Source organism: Chionomys nivalis, chromosome 3, assembly GCF_950005125.1.
Source record: "Chionomys nivalis chromosome 3, mChiNiv1.1, whole genome shotgun sequence".
Classification (NCBI taxonomy): domain Eukaryota; kingdom Metazoa; phylum Chordata; class Mammalia; order Rodentia; family Cricetidae; genus Chionomys; species Chionomys nivalis.
This window is the reverse complement of record NC_080088.1, coordinates 86,267,777-86,284,653: the sequence shown is the minus strand read 5'-3', so window position 1 is coordinate 86,284,653 and position 16,877 is coordinate 86,267,777. Positions and strand designations below refer to the sequence as shown.

The following is a 16,877-nucleotide window of genomic DNA, read 5'->3' as shown; positions in this document are numbered from 1 at the left end:
GCCCCTTTAATAGGACAAAAAATTAGGTAGGCGGAGTAAACAGAGAAAATGCTGGGAGAAAGAAGCTGAGTCAGGAGTCGCCATGATTCTCCCACTCCAGACAGACGCAGGTTAAGATCTTTCCTGGTAAGCCAGCTCGTGGTACTACACAGAATATTAAAAATGGGTTAGATCAATATGTAAGAGCTAGCCAATAAGAGTCTGGAACTAATGGGCCAGGCAGTGATTAAAAAAATACAGTTTCCGTATAATTATTTCGGGGCATAAGCTAGCCATGTGGGCGGCTGGGTGCCGGGGACGCAGCCCGCCGCTCCTATTACAACAAGGTAAACTGGGTGGGGGAGGAGGGGGGAGGGAGACGTGGGAACATGAGGGATCAGGTTGTGGGGGGTGGAGTGGGAGAGAAACGAAAGAGCTGCCTTAATGGGGAGAGGGGAGCATCTTGGGAGAAACCCAAGGCCAGGGAAACTCCCAGGAAGCCACAAGGATGACCCCAGCTAAGATGCCTAGCTGTGGTGGAGAGGGGGCCTGAACTGGCCTGCCCCGTAATTAGATTGGTAACTACCCCGATTGTCATCATAGAACCTTCACCCAGTAACTGATGGAAGCAGATGCAGTGACCCACAGCCAAGGACTGGCCTGAGCTCTGGGAGCTCTACTAAAGTGAGGGAGGAGAGATTGTTCTGAGCTAGGGAGGTCAAGACCATGATGGGGGAACCCCTGAGACAGCTGACCTGAGTTTGTGAGAGTTCAGACTCTGGATGGACAGCTAGGGAGCCTGCATGGGACCCACCCAGGCCATCTACATGTGTATGACAGTTGTCTAGCTTGGTTTGTTTGTAGGGTCCCAGCAGTGGGATCAGGACCTGTCACACCCCCCACCCCGCACTTGAGCTGGCTTTTGGGCCTATTCCCCATGCTAGGTTACCTTATCTGGCCTTGATGCAGAGGTCCTGCCTCAACTTGGTGTGCCATGCTTTGCCCGTGGGAGGCCCCTTTCTGAATGAAGACAGAGAAGTGGATGGGGGAGGGATTGAAGAGAGGCAGGGGAGTGGGAGGAGAGAGGAAACTGGTCTACGGTATATAAAAAAATTGAAAATTTTTAATAAAAAAAAGAAAAGAAAAGAAACAGGCGGAGTGTCTAATTTCAAGCTGGTAGAATGTTTAGGGAAGAGGCAGGACAGGCCTCCAAAAATAATATTGTTGGTTTTACCATAAAAATAATCTCAGAGGCGCTGGCGTCCGCCTTTATTCCCAGCGCTCGGAAGGCAGAGGCAGGGGATCTCTGTGAGTTCGAGGCCAGCCTGGTCTATAGAATGAGTTCCAGGACAGCCAGGGTTACACAGGGAAATCCTGTCTGGAAAAGGCAGAAAAAAATCTCTTGGGGCTTGAGAGATGGCTCAGGAGATAACGGCACTGGCTGCTCTTCCCAAGGACCTGGGTTCAGTTCCCATCACCCACATGGTGGCTCACAACCATCTGTAACTTGATACCCTTTTCTCACCTCCGTGGGTATGCACACACATGGTACATGGACATACGTACATACAGATAAACCACTCGTACACATAAAATAATTTTTTAAAGAAAAATCTCTTATAGATGTCTCCACAAAAAATTTTCTTTATACCTAGGTGTGTTCTGCCCAACATGGCAGCTAGCAGTCAGGTGTGGCTTTTAAATGTAAGCGGGCTAAAAGTAAGGGCAACTACAGGTTAAGTTTCTCACCTGTGCTCCTCCTTTAAACACTCAAGAACCACAGAAGGTGAGGTGTAAGGACACGGGCAAGTTTCAAACCAGAAACTTCCATCAGGAAGTCCTTCTGTTTCCTCGGTAATTAACAAGCAGAAACTGTGGCTGACTAGGCTTTTCTTTTAACCTAATTTATTGATTCTTCAGGAATTTCACATCATGCACCCCAATCCCACTCAGCCCCCAGTCTCTCCATATCCACCCCTTACCCTGCAGCATACCTCCAAAAAATAATTAAAAACAAACCAATAACAACTCCATCTTTCCAACACCTCTTCATTCATCCCAGTGGCATCAAGAGCGTCCGTGTGTCATGCAGTCTGCCCCTTTTGTCCAATCAGCCCCACCCGCAAAACGTTCATCACAGCGAGTCATTGGTCTGGTCCTCTGGCACAGCAGCATCTCTGGACCCACACAGAAACTCCTCTTGGATATCCTGCTGTTGCCCCGCGTCATGGAGATCCTCCAGTTATTGTTCCACAGGACCAGTCCCTTCACGCACTCCAGCAGATGGGGTAGATGCTAGGTTGGGCCAACCCAAGACTCAGGATGTGGGTCTGAATGGAAGCTGAGCTGGTTGGTCAGGGACACTGGAATTGCCCCCTCAGGCAAAGGACAGAACTAGATCTCCTGGGCCCATGCTATTGGGGCCAGCTCTCCCACGCCTATGGTGAGAGGAGGGACCATCTCTCCCGAGTATTCATCAACAGGCAGGGCCAGCTAGTCCAGGGCCAGTGAGGTGCAAGGCTGGCTTAGTATGGCTCTCAGATCTCAACACATAAGGTTCCTGTTACCCATGGGCCATGAACATCATCATAGAACCTAGCTGTAGCAGGAACACGGACCCAGATATGTCCTTGGTAGTAGCTCAGTCACCATGGCCTCGTAACAGCACAGGCAACTCAGATCAGTATGGCCCTGTTGGCAGTAAGGCCCTCTGACACCAACATGATCTCAGGTGGCAACCCAGACCCTGGGCATCTGCTCACCACATCCAACCCCCATGGCAACAGGTTTGGTGGACATCAACCCAGACTCTGGCTGCTGATGGGTCACAGAGACCCAGATATGACCCATGATAGCAGGCAGGACCTGGAGGACACCATGATCCTGTGTGACAGTGTAGGCCACCCAGATCATCATGGCACCAGCATGGTTCTCAAGACACCAACATAGCCACAGGTTGCAGCGCAGACCCTGGACATCCATGTGACCGTTGGTGGTATCATGGACCATAGACATCAACGTAGAACCCAGTTATGGTTGGACCATGGAGCCAGGTCCTCAGTAGCAGCCCGGGACTGGATGTCACCATGGCCCCAGGTGGCAGCACAGGCCACTCAGACTGGCTTAGCTCCCACGGCAGCCTGACCCTCCAACACCAACATGGCCCCAGTTGGCAGCCCAGACCCCTGGCACTGGCATGGCCTTTGATGGTATCAGGAGACCCTGGCCGTGGTCCTGGACCATTGTGGCACCTTGTGGCAGTGCAGACCACTCAGATCAATATGGCCCCATGGTCCCAGTGGTAGCACAGGTCTTGGGGACACCAAAATGGCCACAGGTGGCAGCCTGGCATTCCCGTGACCTTGGTGGCAACATGGGTCATGGTCAACACAGACCCCAACTGTGGTAGGACCACAGACTCAGACATGGCCCTAGGTAGCAGCCCATGCCATGATGCCACCCTGGCTGCAGGTGGCAAGCAGGTGTCCATACCAACTCATTCCCTATCACCCTCTCTTCTTCAGAGCTGCCTCTTTTCACAACACATGAACCATTCAGTGCCTCTTTCTCTCCACATCTCCAACACACTTGTTTGTCATAAGGCACCCATCTGGCTGGTGCCTCGTGGATACTGCAAACAGGCCAGACCATGAGGACCCATGCTGCCCTGTAGACACCTTTTGTCCTATCTCCTGGTCAAGCTTTTCAAACAAGTCATCTGTCTTTGACCATTCTAGACTATTTTCCAGTTGAAGTTAAAGATCCAAAATAAGCATGACACATTACCATGAAAAATCACTAATTGTTAAGTGGTCTATTTTGAAAAATATAGAATTTAAAAATATAAGTTGGGATAAACTGAGCATGTACTGCTGGAACTCTGTAGTCTGACACTATCCTCTTTACCATATTTCATTTTTCTTACAGAAAAAAGCTATCTTTATTTTACACATCCTCAATAGTTTTTCATTTCAAAACCTAATGAGAGTGCACATACATGCACACATGCATGCATACACATGTTGGTGGAGTTTCTGTCCCTCCTGGTCCTGCAGCCATCAGTTTTAAAGAAACACACAGAAACTATATTGATTTCAAATTGTTTGACCTATTGGCTCAGGCTTATTATTATCTAACTCTTACAACTTAAATTAACCCATAATTCTTGTCTATGTTAGTCACATGCCTTGGTACCTTTTATCAGTGAGACATTCTCATCTTGCTTCCTCTGTGTCTGGGGGGCCACTCTAGACTGAGACTTTCCTCTTCCCAGAATTCTCCTAGTGTGGTCACTCTGCCTATACTTACTGCCTGGTTACTGGCCAATCAGCATTTTATTAAACAAATACAAGTGACAAATATTACAGTGTACAAAAGCATTGGCCCACAGCACTTTCTTTTTAAAGCAAGACCCTGAGTCTTATCTCCTTTGTTTAGTTTTTTTCCTGACCATTATCCATAACAACTTGCAAATAGCACACTAAACAAAGATAAACATCCATTATTCATTTTTTTGTAGTTTTCTAGGCTACTTCCTGCTCATTTGGAGGCACTGATATTCTTATGGGCACCCAAAGAAAATGTAGAATTATTGTCAATTTCTGACTGGGTATTCTGTGAGGCTGGATCATCTCAGCCAGTAGTCTTGACAAAACAAAACCTCTTCTCCAAACTAACATTATCTTTTGACTTAAATTTTTAAACTAAGCCATTTTCAAAATATATAAGTTGGATTAATCTAGTAGCATTTATAATCAAATGTCTTTTAGCAGCTTTTGCTCCTTCCTCAGCAGTCAAACAATTCAAAGACAACACAATAGCATACAATATCCAGTTCCTTGAGTGTTTTCCATCTTTACGTGGATTTATTTTAACTCTATATCTTTTACTTTTATTTTTTATTTTTTGGTTTTATTGAGACAGGGTTACTTGGTGTACCTCTGGCTGTCCTCACTCTGTCTGAACTCACTCTGTAGACCAGGCTGGCCTTGAATTTACAGAGATTCACCTGCCTTTGCCTCTGCCTCCCAAGTGCTGAGATTAAAGGTGTGTGCTTTCACATCTGACTATATTTCTTTTTTTAAAGGACTTTATCTACAAGGCTGGTCAGTGTGGCTGTCTTACTTTTCTGATTCTCAGGCAAGTTTTATTTATTAAAATACACGTGAAATGCCACTACACATGCAGACAGGTGGGCGAGATGGTACAGACCCAGACCTTCCAGGACTCAGTGCAAAATACCAAAGGTGTTCTTCTGACCCAGGCTTGCCAAGGTGCCCCCATCCCTAAAATTACTATCAAGCTAGACTGAAGGCAAAGTGTGAGTATGTCTACACACTCATGCATGCATGTGAACTCATGTGTACACCAGCACAGGACTGGAGAGACCAGGTGTGGATGGAGAGATGATGGATGGATGGATGGATGGATGGATGGATGGATGGAGCCCAGCTAGACTATTCAGTCACTCACATTGTGCTCATGATCAGGAACAGAAAAAGACTCCGCAATGTCCATGTCTCATTGCCAAGTTGCTCTCTATGTGAGGGACATCAGATACAGGGTGACCGTGACACAGAGCTCATGTCAGCTGGAGTTTAGTTGAGCTTGAGAAATTAGCAATGCCTTGAAAACAGTAACCAGAAACCTACAGGCTGATTGCACTATCATCTCTAAGGGCTACTTGGCACCTATTGGCGGAACGACTCCAGAGGGATGCAGAGACATCAGTGTCTTATCTGATGCTAGAGCACAGCAAACTCTGCACATCAGGAACACCTGGAGGGCTAACCCTGGACCCTGGACCACGGGGCCCCACTCCCGGAGTTCTAAGTAGTAAATGGGGTCAGGCTGGAAAATCTATTGGAATACGTTCCCATGAGGTACTGCTGGTGGTGATGGCGATGGACCACTCTCTAAACACCTGCATTCTGCAGAACAGAGGGTCCAATACTGCTCTCTCTAACCAGTAAGTATTCTGTTAGTGAATGATAGTCCCCACTTTGATGACTTGATGCCAGAAAATGTTTGTTCAGAGGAAGAAAAACTGGCAACGAATCGGGAAAATAACCAGAAATACACAAAATAAAAATAAAAATAAGTGATTTAGATAATTGGGGTGATTTTACTTGAAGGAGAAAGTCATTAGTAGTCAACAATTTTTTCCAAAGATTTGTTTTATTTTTAACTTTGTGTATGTGTGAGGTCTCCCTGTGGCTTTGTGAACATGACTGCAGTACCGACAGAGGCCAGAAGAGGGCACCCAATCCCCTGGCGCTGGGGCTAACAGGTGGTTGTGAGCCAACTGACAGGCTCTGGGAATAAACTCCGGTCCTCTGGAAGAACAGAATACCACCATAACCACTGAGCCATCTTCCCAGGCAACCACAAACACATCTTTTTCAACACAAAACTGTGATCATAACTCCTGGGATTGGGAAAGTGTCTCTGTACCTCTGGATGCTAGGTCCAGACAAAACCGAATTCTAAGGCAATGGGGAAAACCTGGGCGTAAGGATACTAACATATTGCTGCTCATTATTACTGCAGCGTTCACAGCTTCTGTTTACAAAATTACCTGGACCCAGATGATTCATGTTTGACCTAGAAAAGACATCTTTATTGGTTTCCTTCCAAGTACTAGATGATGTAGAAAACAAGAATCAATTTATTGTGGTTCAAATGGCCCCAGAAGGAAGATACGGTCGAATCAGAAGCAACTCTCTCTCTCAGGGTTTACCACAATGGCTTCATGACATTTGTAGAAGAGTGGCCACAGCCTCTCCCTGGGGAAAAGCTCACATTTTCAGTCACCCAAGCAAGACTCCCCGGACTCAAAATAAGTTGCTTGTGTTGAGAAATGCAACTCCGAACCTTACTGAAAATTCTGTAGTCTTATTATTTTTTGGTTTAGTGTTTAAAATGTTCTACTAAATGATCTATCCAAATAACCAAACACCAACATAATCTGTGTCCAAGTAAGTATTTTCATTTCGCCTCTAAACTTACTTTCAAGTGAAAAGTCTTTCACTGGTGCCCAACTTTAGACTCCTATAAAGAGAGAAGAGGAGGAAGAGGAGGAGGAGAATGAGGAGGAGGAAGAAGAGGAGGAGGAGAATGAGGAGGAGGAGGAGGAGGAGGAGGAGGAGGAGGAGGAGGAGGAGGAGGAGGAGAATGAGGAGGAAGAAGCCGGGCGGTGGTGGCGCACGCCTTTAATCCCAGCACTCGGGAGGCAGAGGCAGGTGGATCTCTGTGAGTTCGAGGCCAGCCTGGTCTAGAAGAGCTAGTTCCAGGACAGGAACCAAAAAGCTACGGAGAAACCCTGTCTCGAAAATCCAAAACAAAAAAAAAAAAAAAGAGGAGGAGGAGAATGAGGAGGAGGAAGAGAAGGAGGAGGAGAAGGAGAAGAGGAAGGAGAAGAGGAGGAGAAAGAAGAGGAAGAGGAAAATTCTTAGATTCTCAGGCTAGCTTTAGACTCCAGACCCTCTTGCCTGTGTCCCAGACCTGCTCTTTCATACTAGACTTGGAATCTAGGGGAAAAAAAAATCAGATTCTAACCTAGGTTACATAAAAAGATGCTGTCTCAAAAACAAAACAAACCTAAATCACTTTTAAAACTACTTTCTACAAAGGAGATATTTAAGTTGTGTGCTGGTATTCACCGCAACTGTTTACTTTAACCTACTTCTGTCTGAGAAAACAAATGCAAAATTCTTGTCTCTTTGGACAGAACGAAAGCACAGGAGATGGAGGTTTGGGGTTAAGGTTAATAGAATTTTTAATGCTACAAAAGAAAACAGTTACAGATAAATGTCAAATGGAAGTGAGATCGCTTCACAGGCCTTTGATGTCCCTATGGAGAATGATTGCTTTGTGGTGAACTTAGCTGCAGCGCTGAGCCTGAAGAACAAAGGTTTTTGTCTGAATTACCCCGAGGTGAGCCCGTGCACACACACAAACCACTCACGCCATGAGGAGCCTCTGCCCTTGGAAACCTTTGCTGCTGGGAGGGGCATCGGCAGATGGGGCACTACATAGAGTTTCTGGAAATTACTACCTTCAGATCATGACAGTTAGATCTAGGACAGCGAGACCATGACGTGGAACCCGTACAGTCCTAGGTATTCATAGCTACATACTGGGAAACTCTAGGAAAGGGTTAAGGTTCATGGCCTTTGGACACGCTCTGTTTAGTCACCAGCACTCAGGAGGATAAACACTTTAAATACGTGTATTTATTGGGTTGATATTTATGTATTACATTAATTAATATTTTGCGTATGTTGGAAATTTGACATTTTTTTTGTGAGACTTCAAAGTGTTACTTACAGACACTCAATATCAGAGTCCCTTAGGAGTTAGTGAGACACTCAGCCATGCCCAGGACCCAGGAGCCTGAATCTGAACTTTTAACAAGGTTTTTGAGGGATTCATATGCTCTTAAATACAGAACATTCTAGAGACCTTTATGCAAGTGACTATAATCTTTTCCTTCATTGTTTTCAAGAAGGCAGATACGTCTCCAAATTTAATTACAATGTATGAAACTATTACAAAAATCCTTAATTGAATGATTTTTTTATTATTTTATTTTTATTTTATATGCGTTGCTGTTTTGCCTGCGTGTATATCTGTGTGAAGGCATCCTATTCCCTGGAACTGGAGTTACAGACAGTATTGAGCTATCATGTGGGTGCTGGGAATCGAACACAGGTCCTCTGGAAGAGCAGCCAGTACTCTTAACTACTGAGCCATCTCTCCAGCCACAAGTTAAATGATTCCTAAAAGTTCAAGAGAGATCTAAAGGTCCTAAGTGAACACCAAAACCACCCCAATACGCACTACCGCTTTCAGACAGGACAAGAAAGCAGCATGTTCCAGTATCCACCTTGTGAGAATCACCGTGGTAGAAATGAGTGTGAACATGGCTCAAAATCACACCAGAGTGGTCCCTGATGCAGTGTGCTCTTCCAGCGTGGGATGGTGTCTACTCCCCTCCACAGGATGCTTCCTGAGACTGTGAAGCAAAGGTAACCAGTATTTTAGTAACCGATGAGTATTTTTTTTTTTTTTTAACTTTAAGGAATCTCTGTTCTGCTTTTTAGGGTCTGAAATATCTCTGACCCCTGTCTCTATCGTCTTTCCATCCTGCTCCAAATCCTGGGGAAGTCTATGACTGTTTCTGGCCCCCAACTTGGTTCTTTGATTTAGGCATCTAAGTGAGGAAGACCGTGGCCCCCATCTCAGCTACCAGGAAGGGAGTAACGAACTTGATAGGAGCTGGGTATGTAGCTAAGTGACCGCGAACTTGCCTAGCGGGAGCAAAGAGCTGAGTTTCAACCCCAGCAAGGGGAAAGAAAAGATGGAAAACCAAGTGGACTTGACTGAAATAAAGAAAGGCAAGAAATAAAATGAGACAGAACTCAGCCACCATCTGGGTAAATACTCTGGACTAATGAAGGAGTCTGGTAAAATAATTAAATTGTCTCACAGATACAACTATTACTACTGACAAGACTATAAATTACTTGGTAAGTAGGAATTGCAATTGTTCTCTGCTGTCCTAAAGGGGCCCAAAATATGACTAATATATGCTTTTAGCCTTGTACACATATATTGAGATAGGTGCCCATTTCTTAGTGGCATTCCTATCAAAATATAGAAAAATCTTGTAGGAAATAAGAGTGAAGAAAAACCTCTCAGGTAAAAAAAAATCAGGGTTTTTTGTTTTTTCAAAAACATGGGTCAGTAGCAACCACTGGGCTAGTAAGATGGCTCAGCAGGTAAAAGGCACCTACCACCAAGCCTAATGTCTCAAGTTCAATACCAGAACCCACATGTAGAAAGAAAGACCTGAGAAATAACTTTCAGATTGTCCTCTGACTTCCATACCTGTACCATGGTAAACACACACACACACACACACATATATATACACACACATACATACACAAGCACATACATACACACATATACACACAAATGCATACGCATGTACACACATATACACACACATACACACACACACTCCCATACACGTGTACACATACACTCATATACAAATTAATGCAAAAACCTTTAAACAACCACTTAATAAATTTTTATAAAACGGTTTCACACAACTCACTATGTACAAAAGCATTTACCCACAGTGGCTATTGGTCCCCATGTAATCTTAAATTGGAAGCTTTCTCTTAATTCTAGAACCCAGGTTTTGTGACAGGGACTTGTTAAAGAGCAGCTTTCTGTGGAGTGAGGGATCAAAGACAACATTTTGCAGGGAAGGGACCCAATCTACGCTGAGGAAAGCCTGTCGTCAGTTCGAGCCCCCCACTCCAGCTCTGTAGCCTTGCTCTGTTTCTTTGCCCCTTTCTGCACCTGCAGTTTTCTCACCACCAGCGTGTTTTCGCAGCCACAGTTTCTTTAAAAAAGCTGGTAAGACACCACATGTGGGGCTGAGAACACACGTCGTCCAGGCGAAGATACTGCTCTCCTGTAATTCCTACCAGAGACACACACATGAGAGCTTCCATTTCCACGAAACATTGTCTGTCGCTTTAAGAACTCATTGTGAAGGTTCCCATGCCAACGTCTAAACTAATTTATTGGAGAGATGGCTCAGTGGTTAAGAGCACCGGCTGCTCTTGCAGAAGACCCAGGTTCTTTTCCACCATCTACATGTGGCTCACAACCATCTGTAACTCCAACTCCAGGCCGGCTGGATATTCCTGGCCTCTCTGGGCACCTGCACCCACTTGCGCACACACAGATGCACACATATGCATCTACATGTAAGTAAAATAAATCAAATATTTAGGTAAATAAATAGACAGACTCCACTTGTTCATTCTACCAAGCCTATCAGAGATTCCAAAGAGATGTTTTAAAGCTGTCATCTGGATTGGGTGTGAATACACAGTACTGAAAATTCCTCTCCACTTCTTGACTCTTTCATCCCTCATGTGCTTTTGCAAAGAGCCTCAAAGAGGAGTTGCAGATTCAGGTAGAGGATTTATCCTCACTTGTGCAACTTGAGAAGCAGCTTTGGAGGATTGGCTTTGGCATGCAGACTTTGTAGACTGGTCCTAAAACTACCATGGGCATACTGACTGGGACAGATCTTTGAGGGGGACCCGTTACAAATGATCCCTCTAAGGATACTGGTCTTGACGCACCATCCAGGAATTCTTACACTTCCTGTAGAGACATAGCAATGAGCCCATTACAAACAGAGGGATGGTGTCTGTGTTTGCATCTTTGAGGGGGACCCATTACAAATGATTCCCCCAAGGATACTGGTCTTGACGCACCATCCAGGAATTCTTACACTTCCTGTAGAGACATAGCAATGAGCCCATTACAAACAGAGGGATGGTGCCTGTGTCTGCATCTGTCTGCTCTCATGGAAAATGACATTCAGGCACATTGACATTCAGACCTTGTTGAGCGTTTCAAGTCCATTCTTGTAATAATTTTCTCTCTGAAAACAGGTAACAGAGCCCTTGTTGCATTCACAGTATCTTTTGGTGAAAATAAGTTAAACTTTCCATCAGCAAACACATGGTCATTGTCCTCATGAGCCCGCAGGACACAGATCACAGATGGCACACACCAGTCATGTTAGCTGGGCATTTCACAGACCTGGTCATTAAGACAGGAGACCACCTGCTTCAGATGCACTTTGCACTACCAACAATATGAACCAGAAAAATTTGGCTTATAATACTTAATTCTACCCATTTTAAGCAAGAAAAACAATATATTCATAGACAAAGATGAAAGGTGATGTTTATATATTAACAGCATCAGACTCGTTTATTTTTCAGAATATATTAAAAATAAATATAATCTACTTTCAATAGATACTATTAATGCTTTCTCTTTTGTTTTCTGAAAACCACCAGACTGAAGTTTTAAAAATTACAATGGCATATCTAGTCAGAGCTACCTCACATGTAATTCAAAATGTTTTTTTGAGACTCATTTTGGAAAGAATCTATTAAAACTGTTTTGAAAAATGACTCTTTTAATTCTGGGTTTCACGTGGCAATGTTGCAATTAGTGGTCTAACTACCACAAGTAACCATGCATACCAAACTGTAACACAGAGAAACTGCAAGGAAATTCTCATGAGCAGTGGCTGTTTGGGGTTTTGTTATTTATAACTTACTACTGAGTTCATGTTCCTGAAAACAAGTCTTTCCAAACGTAATTATGTAAACTATTTTGGTCATGTGAATGAAAAAGTTCGTATCCTGTTAGATACATACAGAATGGAAGATCTACCTTGATTTTTTTTTAAGAAAAAAAGTCCAAAAAAAGTAATCCCTTCTCCAGGTTCCTAAAAAACTCTGATTTATTTTCAAGTCTAGGTTAAAAATCCTGGGACTTGTGCATAATATCATGGCCACATGGGACCTCACTACACCCTCCAAACAAACAAAACTTGTTAAATAAAATATTTTAAAAATAATAATAAACGTAACTTCCAAACCAAGCAACATAATGCTGAGCAGAGAAGTCATTTTTTTTTTTAACACTGGTGACATGATTTCCACTGTCATCGCCTATCTGACTGATGTCATCACTTCTGCTTGTGAGAATCCAGTGCAAAGAATTGAAGCAGAGGAACGCACTGGCTGTCCTGGACAGTGGGGGTGCTTGGTAGAGCAGTGTCCTGCGGGTGGAAGGCTCCTACACGTCGCTGGGAGACCGTGCTCTCTGGGACAGCGTGGAAGGGATGCACCCGCAGCAAATGAGGCAGAGGGCTTTCTGGATCTCTTGGTTTCTGAAAGCATATATAACAGGGTTGATGATGGAATTGTAGGTGGCGGGCAGGAGGGTGGCATAGGTATAGATGGAGGGGTAGGTGTAATCCGCGATCAAGGAGTAGAGAGTGAAAGGCATCCAACAGGCAGCAAAGGTCCCCAGGATAAGAGCCAGGGTTGAGACCCCTTTCCGAGTAGTCACGTAGTGCGACGTGGCCAGGAAGTGGTGCTGCAGGGCTATCTGGTGGGCATGCCTCATCACAATCTTACAGATCTGGATGTAGAGCTGAAGCATCAGTGCAAACATAAAGAGGAAAGAGATGGAGAGGATCGCAGCGTTGTTCTTAGTGAGAGGTCTGACCACGCTGCAGGTGGACTCGTCCCTCAGGCAGTTCCAGCCCATGACAGGCAGCAGCCCCAGGCAGATGGAGGTCCCCCAGAGCATAACCAGCATGACATAGGTAAATGTGACGGTCCTCTCGGAGTGGTACGTCAGGGCATAATACAGCGAGAGGTAGCGGTCCACAGTGATAGCCAGCAAACTGCAGACAGAGGCAGAGAAAGAGGCGACAATGAGTCCAATTGTGACCAGCTTGGTGGCTTCTGACTGAAGCAGGTATGCAAAAATAAAATTGATGATGAGTCCCAGGCCAGCCAGCAAGTCTGCCAGAGCCAGGCTGCCTATCAGCAAAAACATGGGTGCTCGCAGGCTGGGGCTGTGGAAGATGATAAGGACCACAACGGCATTTTCACAGCAGATGAGGGTTCCTGAGCTGCACAAGACAATGTCCCAGGGGTTGACAACGAGCTCGGGTTCTGACTCCGCCACAGGGCCCTGGGAGGGGACAGCGGCTGATATGTTCTCCGGAGCACTGGCATCTATACAATCCCGAGGCAGCCCGCTTAAATTGACCTTCGGGTCTTCGTTCATTTTAACCCCTTCCTCTTCAACGGAAAGACAGGCTTTTTAATGTTTGGGTACGGTAGGGTGCCAGTCCAAGATCATGCAAAACACACAGAAACAGACAGTCCTGGGCTCAGATAACCAGTGTCAAAACTGCCACGAGCTTCAGGAATTAGAAACAAAAGCTGAAGTCTGCATGGATTAAACCCCACAACCGAACCGCCGTTTGTCATCTAGGACTCCCGAGGCGGCACAAGCGTCCTCGCCAAAAAGCTGAGAACCGATATTGTCTAATTGCATCTCGTATGCCAAAAAGCAACAACTGTTTGACATCTGGGCAGCTGAGAGCACCGCCCAACAGCTACAAGTCTGCAGGAAGGTAGAATATTTTAAGGGCCTCGAACTCCTACCCTTCCCAAATATCCCCCACGCGCGTGCACACCCCCAAACACACCTCCGGACCCAAACAAAGAGGTGGGGGGTGTCCCAGCCTCTCCCCGTGTGCACGGCTCAGAGAGCAAGGGCCACAAAAGGTAGGTGTGTACCACCAAGGTGCCCGGACAGACAGACAGACAGACAGAGAGAAGGATGTGCATGCATTTGGCCGCTTCCCTAGCGGTGGGGATGCGCAGCCTGCGGGGCAGGGGTTCATCGGGGGTCACCTTGGCACGCCCAGGCCGAGGGGAGTTCCACCGGTGCTGCCGAAGAGCGCGGGCCACCCGCGTGGCACGTCCGCGGTGGCGCCCGCGGCAGGTGAGCGGCGGCGCTCGCGCCCGGCTCTCCGCCCTGCGCGCTCCCGGCCCGGCGCGTATCCGCGGGAACCCCAGGAGGCCGCGCGCGCCCCCACAGGTCTCAGCCGCGCGCGGGGCTGGAGCCCGCTACCGAGGACGCCCGCCTGCAGCAGTTATGCGGAGACCCGCTCTGCACCCGCTCCCGGAGGAAAGCCTGGAGTCCTACTTGGTTCCTGTGACTTTCCTGAGGAGTCCTAGCCACCAGGGCTCGGCCTCATCATGCTTTTCCCTAAACTACCGGATTCAGGACCAAAAGAATTGCAAAGAGCGGTAGGGTTTTCGGGATGTGCAGGAGGGATGCGCGATGAGCAGCTTGTGGCGAAGGAGCCTTACAGTAGCAAGCTGCAGCTGGCCACTCTGCAAACTCGGTGTTATTGTTCCCTGGGGATGGTCACTTAACCGGATGGAAACTGCTGCTGTTGGATCGCCGCTATCATCGCCCAGTTTACTTATTAAGCACTCCTGGAACTGTTTGCCAGTGGAAATCATTTAGGGCATTCTTGCAAAAGCTTCCTGCAGGCACTGGCCCAAACCCAATATTCATTTAAGTACCAAAGTGACACTGTTAATTTATTATTTCCATTACCACATCCGTGGAGTCTAGGACTAAGATCCTGAAGGTTGTCTTCCTTACAAGGGTGGACCCGCGACTCTCATCCCGGAACGGGATCAAATCTTAAATTTAAACATGATCTCCAGCTTAAAGGTGGGAGATGTCACATTTCTGTGTGACCTAAATGTGCAGTGCAAAGGATCCTGAGGACCCTTCGTATAGGGCATCACCTGGTTCCTCTGCCTCCCCTGATTCTCACGGAAATTCCTGCTCCCAGCTTTAGCCCTTTCATCCCCTAAATTCTTTTATTCACATCCATCAGCTGCTGGCTCTGCAGGGTGGCTCCAGCTCTCCTGCCGCCAAGACCCTCCACTTCAAGTCCTCATCTCTCACCTGCGCTTCTGGTACCCGTCCGCTTCCCTCTGCCTCACCAGGGCCAAGGTGTGGCACTGTTCCATCTAGTCTGAGACCTCACACTGCTTCGGAACTCTCCCTGGACAGATTTATTCTGCCTTGGGCCACAGTGGAGTTGTTTTGTTTGAGTTGTATCTCGTCATGTCCCCTAGAAAGCTCCCAGACTTTTTCTGGGTCCTATATTCTCTGCAGAAACACTTTTGAAACTTAACTTAGAAAGCATCAGTTCCAGGGAGGGTTCCCAGCATCAGTTCCCGATGCTGCTACTGCTGCTGACATCACACTTTGAGAAGTGAGGTCCCCCTGTGGAGTTTAGTCATTTGTATAAGGACACATCAGGTGCCTGTTGTGCCAAGGATTGTGTTAAAGCCTGCTTGGAGAAATTCGGTAAGATGTAGTCTTTGCACTCAAGGGCACAGCATAGTCCAGCGATCAGATAAAAATCAATAGCATCCCAGGTAGCAAGTGCTACAGTAAAGGGCTTCTCATCTCTCCTTTAATCTCTGTGTGATGAGCAGAAGCATGATAAGCAGAGCAATGTGGGGTTGGAGAGGTGCCTCACTGACAGCTCTTGCAGAGGAACATGGCTCAGTTCTAGACATGTATAAGGTGCCCCATAACCATCTGTAGCCCCAGTTCCAGGGAATATGGCGCCCTCTTTTGGCCTCCTCCAGCATTACATGCCCAAGGTACACATTCTACTTGTAGACGAACACTTGTAAAATAAACACATTTTTTATTTTTAAAAATGGAAAATGGTGCCGGATGGTGGTGGTACACACCTTTAATCCCAGCACTCGAGAGGCAGAGGCAGGTGGATCTCTGTGAGTTTGAGGCCAGCCTGGTCTATAAGAGCCAGTTCCAGGACAGGCTCCAAAGCTACAGAGAAACACTGTCTCAAAAAATCAAAAATAAATAAATAAATAAACAAATAGGTAGATAAATAAACAATTGCATATTGTATCCAAAAAAAAGCAGTTTAAAAAAAAAGACAGATGACAAACTTCAGGAGCCTCCCATTGCTTGTGCAGTTCAGGATAAGTGAATTTATAGGACTAGCTGGACGCTCTTCAAGCCAACAACAACAACATGGACCTTGACCAAGCTCCCTCAATTTACTCAGCATTAGAGTTTGCCTACACGTGTCCCAGAGCTAAGGATCAAACCTGAAACCACAACCTGTCACTGCTGTGGGAGTGTCCTGCCCCTGAGCTGTTCCTCGGACCTGGAATTCACTCTCGGTGGCATGTTTGGGAAACGTGGACAAGGAACCAAGTGCACAGTGCCGGGTGATCTAGCAGAGGTATGCAGGGTCTTGCGCGGAAACCCGAGAAGAGTGGAAGGGGGGAAATCACGTAGACACACACCTGGAGCTGAGTCCTGTCATGTGGCGGAGCCTGGGAGCTGAGAGCTGGCAGCTGTGTTTGCTCAGTGACTCCAGGTGACTGGTGTCAGCTGACTCCCCGTCA

General features: G+C 46.3%; 1 protein-coding gene across 4 annotated transcripts; it reads right to left on the bottom strand.

The window, feature by feature from the left end:
* Positions 1-8,227: 8,227 nt before the first annotated feature.
* Gpr12 (G protein-coupled receptor 12) lies at positions 8,228-14,430 on the bottom strand. 4 transcript variants are annotated; one of them, XM_057763395.1, is made up of 2 exons: positions 14,313-14,430; positions 8,228-13,691 (listed from the first exon to the last, which is right to left on the bottom strand). In XM_057763395.1, the coding sequence occupies exon 2, from the start codon at positions 13,675-13,677 to the stop codon at positions 12,673-12,675; it is 1,005 nt and encodes a 334-aa protein (XP_057619378.1). In that variant the 5' UTR covers positions 13,678-13,691; positions 14,313-14,430; the 3' UTR covers positions 8,228-12,672. The 4 variants fall into 4 exon arrangements, with proteins under 4 accessions (XP_057619378.1, XP_057619380.1, XP_057619377.1 ...); XM_057763397.1 differs by having other exon boundaries at positions 8,228-13,288; positions 14,313-14,422; XM_057763394.1 differs by having other exon boundaries at positions 8,228-14,019; positions 14,313-14,399.
* Between the last annotated feature and the right edge of the window lie 2,447 nt (positions 14,431-16,877).

What these genes read in the sequence shown, in the direction of transcription:
- Gpr12 (XM_057763395.1), bottom strand. Translation starts at nt 13,677, where the DNA reads ATGAACGAAGACCCGAAGGTCAATTTAAGCGGGCTGCCTCGGGATTGT.